At 42.3% G+C, this 17,500-nt stretch overlaps 2 protein-coding genes across 8 annotated transcripts in view; both read right to left on the bottom strand.

Annotated features, from left to right (window-relative positions):
• LOC123516897 overlaps nucleotides 1–4,419 on the bottom strand; it is a 5,249-nt gene extending 830 nt beyond the window's left edge. The window contains exons 1-3 of one of the 3 annotated variants that reach the window (XR_006678332.1): nucleotides 1,570–2,467; nucleotides 783–998; nucleotides 1–539 (exon numbers count right to left, since the gene is read on the bottom strand). The exon at nucleotides 1–539 is cut by the window's left edge and continues 830 nt beyond it. Coding sequence is in view for 2 of the 3 variants with exons in the window: in XM_045276647.1 (XP_045132582.1) it covers nucleotides 871–998; nucleotides 1,570–2,332 (891 nt within the window). In the remaining variant the exon portion in view is untranslated. Of the gene's footprint in view, nucleotides 999–1,569; nucleotides 2,468–2,741 lie in introns of those variants that run through there. The other 2 variants (XM_045276648.1, XM_045276647.1) reach the window with 2 other exon arrangements.
• Nucleotides 1–17,500, bottom strand: part of LOC123516893 — a 103,395-nt gene that overhangs the window by 83,381 nt on the left and 2,514 nt on the right. For 3 of the 5 annotated variants that reach the window (XM_045276619.1, XM_045276623.1, XM_045276620.1), the window contains exon 2: nucleotides 14,573–15,047. In XM_045276619.1, the coding sequence (XP_045132554.1) occupies nucleotides 14,573–14,766 (194 nt within the window). In that variant the 5' untranslated portion in view covers nucleotides 14,767–15,047. The remainder of the gene's footprint in view (nucleotides 1–14,572; nucleotides 15,048–17,500) is intronic. The other 2 variants (XM_045276621.1, XM_045276625.1) reach the window with 1 other exon arrangement.

The following is a 17,500-nucleotide window of genomic DNA, read 5'->3' as shown; positions in this document are numbered from 1 at the left end:
CTACAGTCTTCACTATTTTAATCCCCTCATGAGTTTCTGAAGCTGTTCAAAATCATCAAATAGTAAGCAAAATGAATATGGAAACGCGTCACGGTACTGAAGAGGTTAATTGTGAGGCAGTAAACGCCCCTATGATTCATTAGCCCAAACAATACAGTGTAGAGCACGGTGGCCAAACTCATCTCAACTTAGAGTAAACTGATGAACAAGAGCAACATTTCAAGGCACACAACATATCTAGTACCAATCCGTAATCACCACAGAGTGTTTCACAACTGTTGACGCGAAACGAACAGGCACAGATCAAGAACAAGAAATGATAGAGTAATGATGATAACATGTATTGAAAGCTAAAAAAGGAGAACATACAAGGACATACCTCAAACATAAACCTAAACCAAAAAATGTTAATAATTGTGAAACATCTTATCTTGTGATGGTCAGCCCGGTGCATGGTGCCCCTCAGAGTACGTGGAAATACTGGGGTGCATGGAGGGGTGCAGGGCATGGCCAGTGTGTATAACACAGCATATATTTGTCTAGGAAGAAAACCATACGTTATGAAAGAAACTTATCTGAAATCAAATTAAAGTATAACAGATTGATCTTTTATGTAAGTATGTACATTCAGACGCGACTCTCGCCTCACCTCCACTACTCTCAAGGTTGTAATTGAAGGCATACTGTTAATCTAAGAGTGTTTTTTTTAACGATTCTAGTGATAAATTAACAAAATTTCAAAGTTACTACAGGAAAAAATATTCAAGAATCCAGGCAATCACCAGTGTGGCCTTTGAAAACAGCAGTGATGAGAGAACAAAGCGTCTCAGCATACGGGCCCTTGGGTGTACCAGACACTCGTACCGCCGTTCACTGCAGGCTTTCAGGGCCACTATAAGCCTCGTACAAGGAGTTCATACTGATGCGGACAGAACTGTTGCGGTGGTGGCGGGGCGGGGATGGAAGGGATGCCGGCCGTCTTAACCTTAATACACAGCCTGCAGGCAGAAGTAGTACCTTTCTCTTCATCTCCACTCCATTTCTTATTAATTCCTATTATGTCATTATTACTGTTAACATGATATTATTCACATTCTTATTAGTGGTTGTAGAGATGGTGATGGTGATAGTAGTAGTAGTAGTAGTAGTAGTAGTAGTAGTAGTAGTAGTAGTAGTAGTAGTAGTAGTAGTAGTAGTAGTAGCTGTTGTTGTATTTGTTGTTCCTTTATTAGAGGAGGAGGAGGAAGAGGAAGAGGAAGAGGAAGAGGAAGAGGAAGAGGAGGAGGAGGAGGAGGAGGAGGAGGAGGTAATGGTAGAGGGAGAGGTAGAGGTGGAGGTGGAGGTGGTGCAGGTGGTAGAGGTGGAGGTGCTGGTGGTGGTAGTAGTAGTAGTAGTAGTAGTAGTAGTAGTAGTAGTAGTAGTAGTAGTAGTAGTAGTAGTAGTTATTGTTGATCTTGGTTTATTAATTCAAAGAAGAAAAGATGAAAAATGTTTTATTGTAGACATGCTGGTACACTCTCTCTCTCTCTCTCTCTCTCTCTCTCTCTCTCTCCAAGAGCTTATACGTACCCCGTCTTATTTTAGGGAAAAGAACCGCCGACACTGCTACTATTATCACGAGGGAGGCCGCTCCCAGTACTGTGGGCGCCACCTGCACCAACACTGAGGGCTGAGTTGTGGGCATGGCAGACGGTGTGGGTGTGACAGCGGATGGCGGCGTGGCAGCAGATGTGGGTGTGCCATTGCAAGGAGATAAGTGTGACGGTGAATGTACAGGCAGTTGAGTTGACGGTTCCTGGCAGGTGGAGGCGGTGGTGGTGGTATTACAGGTGGTGAGGCAGGCGTGTGGTGGGCTGTCACACTTCCATCTTGAGGAGCCATGAGCTACAACCTTCAGAGTCCCATCATCGTCATTAAATGTAAAGCCCCAAGGCTTTTTACATTCCTTCACGCATCCACCAAAGTCCAGCATGTAGTGGAAGTAATATCTAAAGGTATGCTTTTTAACCTCCACCTCCACCTTCAACGGCACCCACGTGAAGCTCTGAGGTGTTCCTGGGCAACACTGGTCAGTGGCGAACCAGGCGGATAAAGTGTATGTTTCATAAGTCGCCTCAACACTGATTCCCTCAAAGCCAAAGAGATGCTGCAAGAACAAGGTTGCCGACATTTTTCTTGCTTCAGGTATCTCTTCATAGTAAACTGGATCAACACTCCCGCCCGGCACTACTACGTCAGGTGAGGCGTGGCAATGTTGGACCGAGGCGAGGCTCGGGATGCCTTCCAGACCCAGTGCAAGGAACACAAGCAGTACTGCAGGACTGTCCACCATCGTCTCCAGTGTCACTGACTCACTGAACTGTGACTTAATGTGTGAAGCTGGTTAAGAGGCGGATGTTCTCTCTCTCTCTCTCTCTCTCTCTCTCTCTCTCTCTCTCTCTCTCTCTCTCTCTCTCTCTCTCTCTCTCTCTCTATATATATATATATATATATATATATATATATATATATATATATATATATATATATATATATATATCGCTCATACACACACACACACAAAAAAAAAAAACACACACACACACACACACACACAGACCCTGACCAACACTTGTACGCACGTTATCTCATATGAGGAATGAGCGCCGCCAACACTGCCACTATTACTATAATGTTCAGCGCTAGCAGAACTTTGGCCAGTGTCACCATCACTGTCGCTGGCAAAGATGCATAGTACTTGCCATCAGTGGTCCTGGCTGAGGAAGACCCGACTCGGGATGTGGGCGTGGCAGCTGGTATGTTCGTGACAACTGTTGAAGACGAACCAGTCGGTGTGGACGTGGTAGCCGGTGTAGGCGTGGCAGCCGGCATGGGTGTGCCTTTACATGGAGATGAGTATGACGGTGAATCTACAGGAAATTGGATTGATGGTTCCTGGCAGGTTGTGGTGCTGGAGGTGATGTTATTACAACTGGTGAGGCAGGCGTGTGGTGGGCTGTCACACTTCCATCTTGAGGAGCCATGAGCTACAACCTTCAGATTCCCAACGATATCCATACTAATGCTCCAATGCTTTTTACATTCCTTCACGCATCCACCAAAGTCCAGCATGTAGTGGATGTAATAACCAGGTGGAATACTAACGGTATGCCATTTAACCTCCACCACCATTTTCAACGGCACCCACGTGAAGCTCTGAAGTGTTCTTGGGCAACACTGGTCAGTGGCGAACCAGGCGGATAAAGTGTCCGTATCTACGGACGCCTCAACACTGATTCCCTCAAAGCCACTGAGAGGCTGCAAGAACAAGGTTGCCGACATATTTTTTGCTCCAGATATCACTTCATAGTAAACTGGATCAACACTCCCGGTTGACACGAGTACGTCAGGTGAGGCGTGGCAGTGCTGGGCCAAGGCGAGGCTCGGGACGCCTTCCAGACCCAGTGCGAGGAACACAAGCAGTACTGCAGGACTGTCCACCATTGTCTCCAGTGTGTCACTGACTCGCTGAACTGTGACTTACTGTGTGAAGCTGGTTAAGAGGCGGATGCTCTCTCTCTCTCTCTCTCTCTCTCTCTCTCTCTCTCTCTCTCTCTCTCTCTCAAACACACAGAGAAACACACAGACCCAGCCGGTGTGTGCGTGAAAACCGGTGTAAGCGTGGTGATTGGTGTGGCCGTGGGAGCCGGTATTGGCGTGGCAGTCGATGTGGGCGTGGTAGCCGTTGTTGTCTAGGTATTCGGAGTGGGCGTGGTATTCGGTGTTGGCGTGGCAATCTATGTGGGCGTGGTAGTTGTGCGATTGCATGGAGATAAGTGTGTCGGTGAATATAAAGACAGCTGGGTTGACGGTACCATGCAGGTGATAATGGTGTTATTACAGCTGGTGAGACAGGCGTCTGGTGGGTTACCACACTTCCATCTGGAGGAGCCATGAGTTACAACCTTCAGATTCCTAACGATCCCCAAATTAATGTTCGAACGACTCAAACATTTCCTCACACACCCACCAAAGTCCTGCATGCAGTGGAAGCAATAGCCAGGTAGAAGACTAGTTGTTTGCCGCCATTCAACCTCCACCTCCACCTTCAACGGCACCCACGTGAAGCTCTAACGTATTCCTGGGCAACACTGGTCAGTGGGGATCCAGGCGGCTAAAGTGTATGTTTCTTAGAAAGCCTCAACACTGATTCCCTCAAAGCCACTGAGAGGCTGCAAGAACAAGGTTGCCGACATATTTTTTACTCCAGATGTCTCTTCGTGGTATACAACACTCCTGCTTGGCACTACGTCAGGTGAGGTGTGACAGTGCTGGGCTAAGGCAAGGCTCGGGATGCCTTCCAGACCTAGTGAGAGGAACACAAGCAGTACCTACTGCAGGACTGTCCACCATCGTCTCCTGTGGCAGCGTCACTGATTAAGAGGCGGATGTCATCTCTCTCTCTCTCTCTCTCTCTCTCTCTCTCTCTCTCTCTCTCTCTCTCTCTCTCTAAAAAAAAAAAAAAACCTGACTTAACTTGTAAGCACGTCTCTCTCTCTCTCTCTCTCTCTCTCTCTCTCTCTCTCTCTCTCTCTCTCTCTCTCTCTCTCTCTCTCTCACACTAAAAACCTGACTTACACTTGTAAGCACTCTCTCTCTCTCTCTCTCTCTCTCTCTCTCTCTCTCTCTCTCTCTCTCTCTCTCTCTCTCTCTCTCTCTCTCTCTCATTTTATTTATACCATTTATTTTTATTTATACCATGTGGGTTTTTCACGGGAATTTATGGGCTAAAGGAGATACTTTTTGTGGTACCTCCAATCTCAAAGCTCATCCGCTAGGAAACCGTTGCCCCAAGTGAGGAAGCCCAACCCAAATTCACTAGAAACATATACGGGCCTTGACCCAACCAACACTCGGACAGTGGACAGGATTCGAACCCGTGCGTTTGGAGACTCCTCGCACCACAAAGCACGCATGGTTCCTCTATGAGTCTATATCATGGTGCCCCCCTCTCTCTCTCTCTCTCTCTCTCTCTCTCTCTCTCTCTCTCTCTGAGACGCGCGCGCCACATTTACCTTGGTGAGAGTGTTACAAGCAACACGGCTTGAAGTGTGGTCGGTGGTATATATCACCTTTGATGGCTCGCCTCAGAGTCGCCTGTCATCGCAGGCTTCGGTGCCCACTGGTTCCCTGGACAAACCAAACCCTTTCGGCGCTATATGACGGCGATGTTGCAGTGCATTCCCCTTTTATTCTTCTCTCTCTCTCTTGTAATCAGTTAAATTCCACACAGCAATCAACAATTAAACAACGTCCTTTCTTTGTTTCTGGTATCACCATTAAGACGCCGTTGAATCTACTAACTAGCTGGTGAGTTCAATTTTGCTCTCTAAGCTTCTCAGTGCTACGGGCGACGTCAACAAAACATCAGCTCACTTTCCTCACATGCGACACAAACGATCCTGCTCATCGCGTCACTAACATGGTAACCCTACATTATTATTGATTTTTGCCTTCCTCGACAGCTGACGTCAGTTGCCATGTAGTATTTATCAATAAAGATATGAAGCAAGTCTTTGTCTATCGTAAATTATCCACTATTACTTCACCGTCTCCAGCTGGAACAGTGGCGAACCTCCAGCGCAGGACAATTTAGCACAGCGCCAGGTCTGGGCCTTGTCTAGCGTGGTCCTCACAGTCAAGATGATGTGAGGAGCTGCGTGGGGAATGGGAATGACTCAGTAGCCTGTCCTTCTTGCTTTCACTCGTTGCGGCCACTTTAAGAACGTGGAAATTCATTTGGATTACTGTTGAGGTGGTGGATAGCCCAGACAAGCATTGACATCCATTTACACGAGTCAAAGTATTCGTCGTTCATGTGATCTCAGTTAAGTAGATAGATTCAGTTATTCTTATCGCTAATAGGAACTTCCTTCATACATGATCAGATTTATGTAATGATTCAAGTTCCAGCGTTCACTCTGCAACAAGGATGCATCATGTATGGCGTTCTTCAGTGAATCATCGATATCAGCGTCATGGAGAGAGGCAGGCTCCCAACGTGTCAGTCTTGTTTGGAGCGAAGCGGTGTGGAGGGGAGGCCAAGCAGGGAGTGGGCGCCGGGCGGGCATCACATGCTGCTCCCTGAATCAATGGCAGTGTTGCCAGACACCACCGATGGACCCTGCAACCCACGTGTACCAAAGTATATCACACACACACACACACACACACCATAGGAGTACAACGGCCACGTCAGATTCCGCAATGCTATGATTAGGTTGGTTGTTACTCCTTCATACACACCAAGTGATAAATTTAAAACCGTTCTGAGGTCATGATCGACTCCTTGCTACCTCGTCCTAAGGAAGCCTAATTAAGGCCGAAACGTGACTCCAACACAGCAGGAATCCGTCATCTGTATCATCTATCGCAATGTCTGCCAAGGCCCTATATACCTACAGCCTATCCACACATCAATTCAACTGAATAAAGGTTCCTCGTGACTGGAGGAGTGATTGATGAACTGATAATTTTCATACTATATGTGTGAGTGTATGTATGTATATATGTATGTACGTATATATATATATATATATATATATATATATATATATATATATATATATATATATATATATATATATATATATATATATATATATATATATATATATATATATATATATATATATATATATATATATATATATATATATATATATATATATATATATATATATATATATATTCAACAGACAGAATAATGATGGACTGAGAGCACAAGAGCAAGCAAGCGTTATGCATAGTAGTACAACTCCCTCCCTTGTCTTGTGCAGTGAAGGGAGAGTAATACAAGGTCGAGGGAATTTCACTTGGGCGGCTGGGCCATTGAGTTCTTTATGTTGAGCTGAGAGACTTTGGTGCTTTCAAGGCTGAACTAAAGATTTTTTTGGCCAGAAGCTTTATTACTATTATCTCTGACCATGCAAAATGAACTACCAATGCACTTTCCGGCTTACATCGTATCTGACATGTTCCAGTAATTGAAAAAGTTTGGATAGGCTGGCGCACTGGTTGGTGAGACCTTTCGGTTCTTTCCTTAGTGGTTTACATAAGCATGGGTCATAGGGAAAGGTGATCAAAGTAAGATATCCAGGTTAGAAGTGAACGTTGTGTGTCCTGTCGAAAGTGCTGCTTCCTCTCACGGTTCAACCTTTCTTACTGTTCCTCAAATCAGTAGATAAATAACATACGTATATCGCAGCTTTTTCACTATTCTTTTCTAAGACTTGAGACTGGTCAAGGTCTGCAAACACTACCCAGAAAAGAAAAAGGAAAACATACATGCGTATATACACACAGTGGTGAAAGAATGCTAACATTTATACAACAAACAAAAGACAAAAGACTGTTCAGCCCAATAACCGCACAGTCATGAGCACACACTACCAGGATATTCACAACACGCTGTAAGCTCCGCACCTACCAAACATGATAACACCCACACGATGGCCAGCTGGGATGCGAGGTGGGCGGTGGGCAGTGAGTGCATACATGGTTGAGCAGGAGAGATGTATTAACCCCTTCAATATTGTGACACATTTTTATTGAAATTTGTGTACATTTAGATCATTTCATTGACATTAGGAAGGGTCTATGGAGGTCAGAGGATTATTGTTCAGTCTTCACTATTCTAATCCCCCACATAAGTTTCTGAAGCTGTATAGAATCACGAGATAGTAAGCACAATGAATATGAAAACACATCATGGTACTGAAGGGACTAAGTTAATAGAGTTTTCGAAGTGTTTCTCCTGTTAACCCCTTCAGTACTATGACACGTTTCCATATTCACTCTGCTAACTATTTGGTGATTTTATACAGCTTCAGAAACTTATGTGGGGGATTAAAATGTCAAAACTGTGGCCATTAACCCCTTAAGTACAATGACACGTTTTCATATTCACTCTGCTTACTATTTAATGATTTTATACAGCTTCAGAAACTTATGTGGGGATTAAAATAGTGAAAACTGGCGATTAATCTTCTGACCTCCATAAACTCTTCCTAATGTCAATAAAATGGTCTAATCGTACACAAATCTCAAGGCAAAATAAAAAAAAAAAAAAGTGTCCCAGTATTAAAGAGGTAAATAATGTAAAAATCTTGCTATTCTGCCACTAGAAGCTCTTAAATCAATATAGCTGTCAAGTAGAGCTTCTTGAAAGTAGTGAGGACGTGGCGCTGGTGTTTCAGGGTATGGTATGAACAGTGGCTGATAGGCAAAAATTTATACGTATGCCATAATCGTCCTCGTCGATTTCCTAAACATTTAACAATCTCGACAGGACTATTTTCAAAGGCCACAGGAATTATTAAGAGTTTCCGTGGGTATTCTATTTTATTTCATTTTATTGATGACCCATAATCGATGTTGAATTATCACTGCAATCATGAAACTGATCTAGAAACCCCTATAAGCACATACACTATAATAATAATAAGTCAGCTACAACTTGTCGAGCTAAAATGCTACAACTTTTGAAAACACTGACATGTAGTAGTGTTATGCTTCATCTCGGACCTGCATCGATCAATTTGCAAAAACTTAAAATTACACGAGAGAGAGAGAGAGAGAGAGAGAGAGAGAGAGAGAGAGAGAGAGAGAGAGTTGGATTGGACAGGATAAGAACAAGTAGAAGGGGAGTGGCGGAATGGCGGGGGTCATGACGGTGGAAGGCTTTTTTGGGAGGAGCATGGGAAGGGAAGTCACAGATCCAGTGTTGCCAACCCCTACAGACTACTTCGCCCTACACAGACACTGAAATTGCCCTACATTTTCCTTCATTGCCCTACGATTCAGGATGAATCATGAAAATATCTCGATATTAGTTGGTAGTTTTTTTATTTATATACTGCTATATAGCAACAACAAAAATAATATGTTTTCTCTTGTTTAGTGCAGGAATAGACCTACATCTTATCTTTCTTGAAAAAAAATTGAATATATAATATAGATATTTGGCCTCTCTAAATCATAATCAAGCTTCTTTTTCTGGCTTGTGATTGGCTCTCTCCTTTAAACGGGCCAATCACAAGGGGCTGTCAGATTTATGAGAAGCATTTTATGTTATGACTTGTGACTTATTATTTATTGTTGAAGAAGTTTTTTTGTTACATAGTAGAGGGTAATAGAATTTTTTAAAAATTAGTACCTTTTTTTTAGCATATTTCCTTTCCGTTTACATAATTAATCTTTTGATGCAAAATAATTATCACTCATACCAAGAAATCGTAATTGCCCTACGTTTTGCTCAAATTTTGTAAAATTGCCCTACCGCCCTACAGACCAGGATATGAGGCTAAATTGCCCTACGCGTAGGGCAATTGCCCTACGGTTGGCAACACTGCACAGATCCACCGCGCCAGGGCACACCCACCATCCCATCCCACCCGTGCACCACCGCACCATCGCCCTGCCGCCCCTCTCATGTCACCATCCTGCTTACACCATCCTATCTTACACCATCGTCTCCCCACACCACATGACCCAAGCACAGTGCATTATACTAACAAACATTTTGCCTTTTTAACCCCTTCAGTACCATGACGCATTTCCATATTCACTCTGCTTACTATTTGGTGATTTTAGTGTCAGAAACTTATGTGGAGGGATTAAAATAGTGAAAACTGTGGCCATTAATCTTCTGACCTCCACAGACCCTTCCTAATGTCAATAAAATGATCTAATCGTACACAAATCTCAAGGTATAAATGTGTCCCAATAGTGAAGAGGTTAATGTTAGTATTTTTTTTTTTTCTGTACACAATACAATACTAAAACAGCCAGTCCAGTAAGCACCAAAATATCCGTTATTGTATAGAATTTCTTGCCATATGCAGTACACTTGTATAGGTCCGTATTCAGAAACGCTCGTCTCTCATCACGACTAATTTCCAAGTCCACAGAGATGACTAGCGGGGTTTTCAAATGTTTCTCCAGTTAATGATGTAGAAATGTTGTCAGTCTGCCTCTAACAACCGTAAAAACACCTTTGAAAAACTCGTGTAGATTCAAATAAAGGTTTTTGAAATATGGTGGTGAAGCACAAAAGTGTTTGAGAATACAAGCTATGGCCCCTTTTCCAAAAATACTTCTGCGCCTCATCTCCAATATTCATAAAGGGCTTTAGCTGAAATGACACGGGGTTTATAAGGATTTATGTAAGTCTAGTGACATGTTAATAGGTTTTTTGCATTATCGACAAGACAAATACTATTTAGAACTCAGCTATTCGTGTCTGTGGTCTTTCAAAATGGTCGCGGTGAGAGAGGGAAGCGTATCTGAATATGGCACCATAGTACCATACAATGTTGCTTCATCGACACAGGCACATCATTCATCATTCCGTGTTCATCATGTATGCCGTATCGAAGCATAGATATACTCATTGTATCAGTGAAATATTCTTCATTCACTTCACGTACAATGTTGGTCTAGTAATTCTAGTTCATATATCCTAAGGACCAAACGGTTGCCTCCGCCCACCATTCACTCTTGTCATGAGGAAGGACTGATATGAATAGGGATGACATGAGGATATACTCTAGTCTCCCTATGGTCAATATGTTGCAGCTACTGTAGCTGCTTGACGACCATAACACAACGAGCACATTAAAGAAGTGAACAGGGAGACAACCGGAGAAAAACGACACTACGTATTGTCTTTCTTGTCGAGCTGCAAGTTATAAATAGTAACGACGAACTAGCAAGACTATAAATGTATATACTTAGCTACTTCACAAATAAATGCAGAACCTCAAAACTCTCTCTGTGTGTGTGTGTGTGTGTGTGAGAGAGAGAGAGAGAGAGAGAGAGAGAGAGAGAGAGAGAGAGAGAGAGAGAGAGAGAGAGAGAGAGAATCACAATATTAGAATAATAATAATAATAATAATAATAATAATAATAATAATAATAATAATAATAACAACAACAACAACAACAACAACAACAACAACAACACCAACAACAACAATAACAACACCATCATTTTTACTATTCATAAACAAATACGTAAACATTATAAAGCAGTACAAAGTTAAGACTGACATCTCCCTTGTACCTTCTCTCATTCCTCCACGACAAGGAGACTCAACACACTGCTGCACTGGGCTGTGATCTGAACGAATAAAGAACAGCTGCCTTTCAGATCGCAGTGTCATTCATAGGTGTTGCATAGTGGCACCCTCTGCGGCCTTACATAAGATCGAACCCAACAGCCCGCAGCATGGCGAGCCTCGGCAGACAGCAGCGTCAAGGCCACCAGCCCACCAACCACCAACCACCGCAGCCAGACAAAAAGCAGGACTCTGAGCTTCCCCATAAGCATCCCCTCTCCATCCTAGTGTGAGATAGAACACTTGGAAGCTACTCTCTTGCTGATAGAGATAAATCCTTCACTTAGAGAGAGAGAGAGAGAGAGAGAGAGAGAGAGAGAGAGAGAGAAACGGTGCACACTCTTGAGATTCAAATTTTAAAAGGTACCCGACACTGTATGATCCTAACTGTAGCATTCCGGCGTTCTTTATTCATTTGTCTGTTTTATTAAGATCACATTGCTGGTCCAGACACACACACACACACACACACACACACACGCCGCAGGCAGTAGTAAACACAGTAACGGACCAGCCAGCAATGGAGGAGCGAGCATTCCCTTCCCAGTCCTTACATCCGGCATGCAGCAAAACAAAGCTGAACTAGAACTACTGGCTGGCTACCTAACCCGCTGAACCCGCACCACCCCTCCCACTCATCACTCACCAGTCACCACCCTCACATGAAACTTGACACACTAGACCCAATTAAATGCTTTTTTTCTTTTTTCCCGTTGCCAGGCTGAGAACACGCTACACTGGGTATTCTATTTAGTGATGAATGACACCCATACTATCTTTACTGTACGTCGACTATATCCTTTCTCAAAAAACAATACCTACCTAGTTGCCATTATGTCATACACCTCTCTCTCTCTCTCTCTCTCTCTCTCTCTCTCTCTCTCTAAGAATTATGAAAAATAAAAGGTAGTAGTGAAAATGGCACTTTCTTCACTGCATGTTTAAATGGCATACTTATTCTACTATTTTTTTTAGTGTTCAGAAACTTTAATGATTGATTTTTTTTTTTTACCCAATTTACTGGAAACATCCGCATTTCCTGTTCATTTATCTATACATCTCTATTTATTTATTCATTTATTTATTTACTTTTTATTTGGAAAACTATCATTGATTTGTGACACATTATCCCCTAACCTTTCCTTCTTGTCCCAAATAGTTAACTAGGTACCTAAGAATGTTGTGTTTTACTCCCACCATCTCACAGTTCACCATCCCCCACACGATACCGCCCCCCTCCTCCCCTTCCGTTAGTATACTTGACAAACTTTCCGCATAGTTACAGTTTCACCGTCATCATTATACACACCATATGCACCTCTCAAACAAAACGTTACCACAACTAAGATCTAAAATAATAAGCGACTTTTATTTTAAGTTCAGATTTGCTTATCCTATCTCGCCATGCCTTTCTTTTCCTGCCTCATAACGGAGTCTCATCACACGTTCTAATGATCCCATCACTCTTTTTTTCCTAGTGTTCTACCCGCCATACCTCGCTCGTCCGTGTATTCAAACGATCAAACTTACTTACTCCATTACTAAATCTCTTATTTTTTCTTATCCTTTTTATGCAAGAGGGAAAGCCGACATAGGGCAAAATAAATAAATAAATAAATAAAAAGGCCTATTTTAATGCCAGTTCCCTTAAAGAACAAATACAGTTAGACAAAATTCTAGGACAAATGTTATAGTTGCCCTTTGCTTGTATATATTAAAACACCATACAATGCTGCTTGCACGGACAGAAAAATGTAAAACTGGGGATTAATTTTCTTTCCTAGGTTGCAAAACTGATCTAAGCGACTTGAACAATAATGTGTCCAATCTCGTTCCTCATGATGGAAGAGACAAATGAAAAGGAAATCTACTAGAGGAAAAACTGATATTTGTAGTACCTCCTGCCGAACACACACTGGTTTTGACATCACTCTTACTTTCCTCCACGTCCACAGCTTCTTACATTATCCCCGAGCGACTCTAGCCAGAACCTCGCGTTCAGCATACAATCCTTACAACGTAGGGAGCGGAAGTGTGAGGTAGGAGGCGGAAGTGAGCACAGGGCTTTCTGGTTGAAGTAGGCGTCACCTGCCACCTTACCTCGTCTTGCTTACATAAAGCCTCTCAGCGAACTGGTCTCGTTCTCCGATCTTGCTTAGAGGTTCCCAGCACCGTGACTTGTCAAGGCTACGACACACTTACCGTGCAACACGCCGACTATTAACATGTCTGTCTGTCTCTCTGTCTGTCTGTCTGTCTCTGTTATCGTGACATTTTCTATTTTATCTTGCGAGCTCTTTTTTTCATATAATTGTCTTAGTGTTCTCGCTGTTTGTACATTTGTTCTTGTACTTTATCATTAGTTTTCTGTTTGCAATGGTCAGGGTGGTATCTTCCTTCTTTCTGTGAAAGCTTGCAACTTAGTGTCTTTTTACCTTTTACCGTGTGTGTGTGTGTGTGTGTGTGTGTGTGTGTGTGTATATATATATATATATATATATATATATATATATATATATATATATATATATATATATATATATATATATATATATATATATATATATATATATATATATATATATATATATATATATATATATATATATATATATATATATATATATATATATATATATATATATATATATATATATATATATATATATATATATATATATGACCGTTTGCCTGTGGTTCTCTTTTTTGCTTAATGATATATCATACGTTTTATCCTGTTTTCTATTTATTGTTACTGTGAATAGCATCTTTCTTTTTTTCCATGATATGCGTGTAATGTGATGTGGTCTCGGTTGTCTACTCTTCAATGTCATCTACTGCGAGTAGAAAAGACTACCTCAGAAAGTCCCACCTCACACTATATTGTATATTGATGTCAATAAGACAACAAATGCGTGTCTTATGACTGAATAGCTACACAGGCGAGATCCTCCCACGCGGAGCTTAACGTTACATGGAGCTTAACATTACATGATACGATTGCCTTGGTTTTGTAATTAGGGAAATTACAGAAGTGCATACTGTTGGTAGATCAGTAGTAAAGGCTGGCACGCAGGTCATTGTTCTCCTTGGGTATCATTGAAAACATATGAATGATTGGGGTTGTACTGTACATATATAATCATGAAAATGAATAAATAAATAAAAAAATACACAAAAAGGTCAAAAAAATTTACACGGGTATTCAAAACCATTGTTACACCTCTTGATTGTTAGAGAATGAACAGACAACTAGGCGATGGATGCAACTACATTTCATTAACACAAGAGTTAGCCAACACCTTCCCTTTTCATCTCAATCACTGATAAACGGTTAATCTGTCTTATTCCCTCCCTCGGAGCATGCAAATCCCCATCACTGTGGACCTGTAATGCTGTAGTAGGGTACTCACTGTTTGCTGGGTGATGGGCTGATCCTGGAGCGGAAGAGTATCCCTGCACCCTGGGGACACCGGTGGTTGCTGCATTGTGACCTCAACGTGAAGGGCGATGGCCGCTCAGACCGCCTCAGTGCCAAGATATCTGCTTCCTCGCTGAAGTTACTCTCCAACGAGGTGTTTAAATCATCTGAACTTGAGGTATCCATGGCGACACCTTCCTGTCTCACGGACACTGCCACATGAAGTTTCAAGCACTGGTGCGCAGTCAAGCACTCCTAAATCAGCTGCTTTTTTTTCAAAAATGTTCCTGTAGCAATCACTTTCAATCAATATCTATTCACAAACACACGCTACACTACTAGTACTTGGTGAGGGCCGACTCACACAAAGGTGAATGGAGTGCCACAACGAGTGAGGTGGTTCAACAGTCATCAGAAAACTTCGTGCTGGGAAGGGGCAATCAGCTAGGCCATGATGATTGCCTCTACTTTTATGGTGAAACATACCAAACGTTATGTGTTGCAATATGAAATGAAATCCTAAATTATGTGACTTAAAAAGACAAGCAGAATTTGGTGTACTGTACTTGTTTTCACAGAAAATCGACTCCTTAATTAACCACACTATCTTGGTAGTAGTATGTAATTATTAAGATCAACCAAAACCAACTAATAGACATGATAATTATTAGGTACACCGAATAATGATTAAAAGTCTTAAAAGGATGGTACGTACGCGGGACTTTGTGAGGAGAGATTTGCGGACCTTGTTGACACGCATATTAGCAAAACTCGCGACATCCTAAGTGGAATTTTCAATCTAGCCGTCATATTATGATCCTACTAAATGTACAGAGACACTAGCAGTGCAACACACACACACACACACACACACACACACACACACACACACACACACACACACACACACACTAGAGAGCTACCAACAACTTTGAACACTATACAACCTCACTCTAAATCAATATTTTACCATTGGCAGAATCTAAACCTATTTATTCCAACTAAAGAATCTAGCTAAACGGAACACATTTACCTCTTCTCATCTCTGGTACTGTCTCATTACCCGTCTGCCTCTATTTGTCTGTCACAGGTAAACTTAACATGCATCTCTAATCTACCCATTACTTTAACGATCAAGAGCATCCAATTTCCATTCAAGAGGCACATAAATTTATTGGAAATTACTTTACCAAAATATCTAAGTGAATCTCTATAAGCTTCACGAAGTAGGTAGTAGACAGCAGGAGGAGGTAGTAGACACCTACCGAAACAATAACTTACTCCCAGTGAGATCTAATAGCACTAGTTCAGGAGGTTCTGTGAACCTTCCATTAAAGCTAGTTGTGATCTCGTTGAACGTTTCCCTTTGTGTCTCACAACTCAAGGGGGTAGTCACAGCCTACCCTCTAAAGACAGCTCTCCTTCTTCACACAAAACTACATGCACTTACCACACATACACCCTTCACTCCAAATCAAAATTTAAAAGAAAATGGGACCCAAAATAAACAACGCCTCGGAGTCCCCTCTGGGAGGGACCAAAATGTCCCCAGGTCGGATACCTCTCCTGTTGAAGACCACAAATGCCTTGACACCTCCCTCAACTTTTTCTACATTAACTTCTGCAACATTCGCGGTCTTAGATCTAATTTTCAATCTGTGGAACACCACCTCTCCTCTACTAAACCTCATCTTCTTTTCCTCACCGAAACACAGCTGTCTGAGGCAACTGACAGTAGCCCTTCTCTGTTCCCTCCTACTTTCTCTATTCTCATTTTCATTCCAAAGCTGGATGTTGCGTCTATGTACGCAACGACTTAACTTGCTCTCGTGCCCACGCTCTTGAGTCTTCCGAATTTTCCACCATCTGGCTACGACTTAACAGTCACTCTCAAACTAAATTCATCTGTGCTGTTTATCTCTCCCTAACTCTTCTGACTATAGTAATTTCTTCGACTACTTAACTTCTAAAGTGGAGCACATTCTGTCCCTCTACCCTTTCGCTGAGATTTCCATTCTTGGAGATTTCAATGTTCACCACCAGCTTTGGCTTTCCTCTCCCTTCACTGACCACCCTGGTGAACTAGCCTTCAACTTTGCTATCCTCCATGACCTAGAGCAACTGGTGCAACACCCTACTCGTATTCCTGACCGTCTTGGAGACACGCCCAACATTCTTGATCTCTTCCTCACCTCTAACCCTTCTGCTTATGCTGTCACCCTTTCATCTCCGTTGGGCTCCTCCGATCACAATCTCATTTCTGTATCTTGTCCTATTTTTCCAATCCCTCCGCAGGATCCCCAAAGCGAAGGTGCCTCTGGCGTTTTGCCTCTGCCAGTTGGGGGGACCTGAGGAGGTATTATGCTGATTTTCCTGGAATGATTATTGCTTCCGTGTCAGAGACCCATCTCTTTGTGCTGAACGCATAACAGAGGTGTTAGTATCTGGCATGGAGGCGTACATTCCTCATTCTTTTCTCAACCTAAACCTTCTAAACCTTGGTTTAACTCAGCCTGTTCTCGTGCTATACATGATAGAGAGGTTGCCCACAAAAGGTACTTGAGCCTTCCATCTCCTGAATCTCATGCACTTTATATCTCTGCCCGGAATCATGCCAAGTCTGTTCTTCAACTTGCCAAACACTCTTTCATAAATAGGAAATGTCAAAATCTTTCAAACTCAAACTCTCCTCGTGACTTCTGGCATCTAGCCAAAAACATCTCAAATAACTTCACTTCTTCATCTTTTTCTCCTTTATTTCATCCTGATGGCACCACTGCCATCTCTTCTGTCTCTAAAGCTGAACTCTTTTCTCAAACCTTTGCTCACAACTCCACCTTGGACGATTCTGGGCTTGTCCCTCCCTCTCCTCTGACTATTTCATGTCTACAATCAAAATTCTTCGTAATGATGTTTTCCA

This window comes from Portunus trituberculatus, chromosome 41 (genome assembly GCF_017591435.1).
Source record: "Portunus trituberculatus isolate SZX2019 chromosome 41, ASM1759143v1, whole genome shotgun sequence".
Classification (NCBI taxonomy): domain Eukaryota; kingdom Metazoa; phylum Arthropoda; class Malacostraca; order Decapoda; family Portunidae; genus Portunus; species Portunus trituberculatus.
This window is presented reverse-complemented; position numbering and strand designations above follow the sequence as displayed.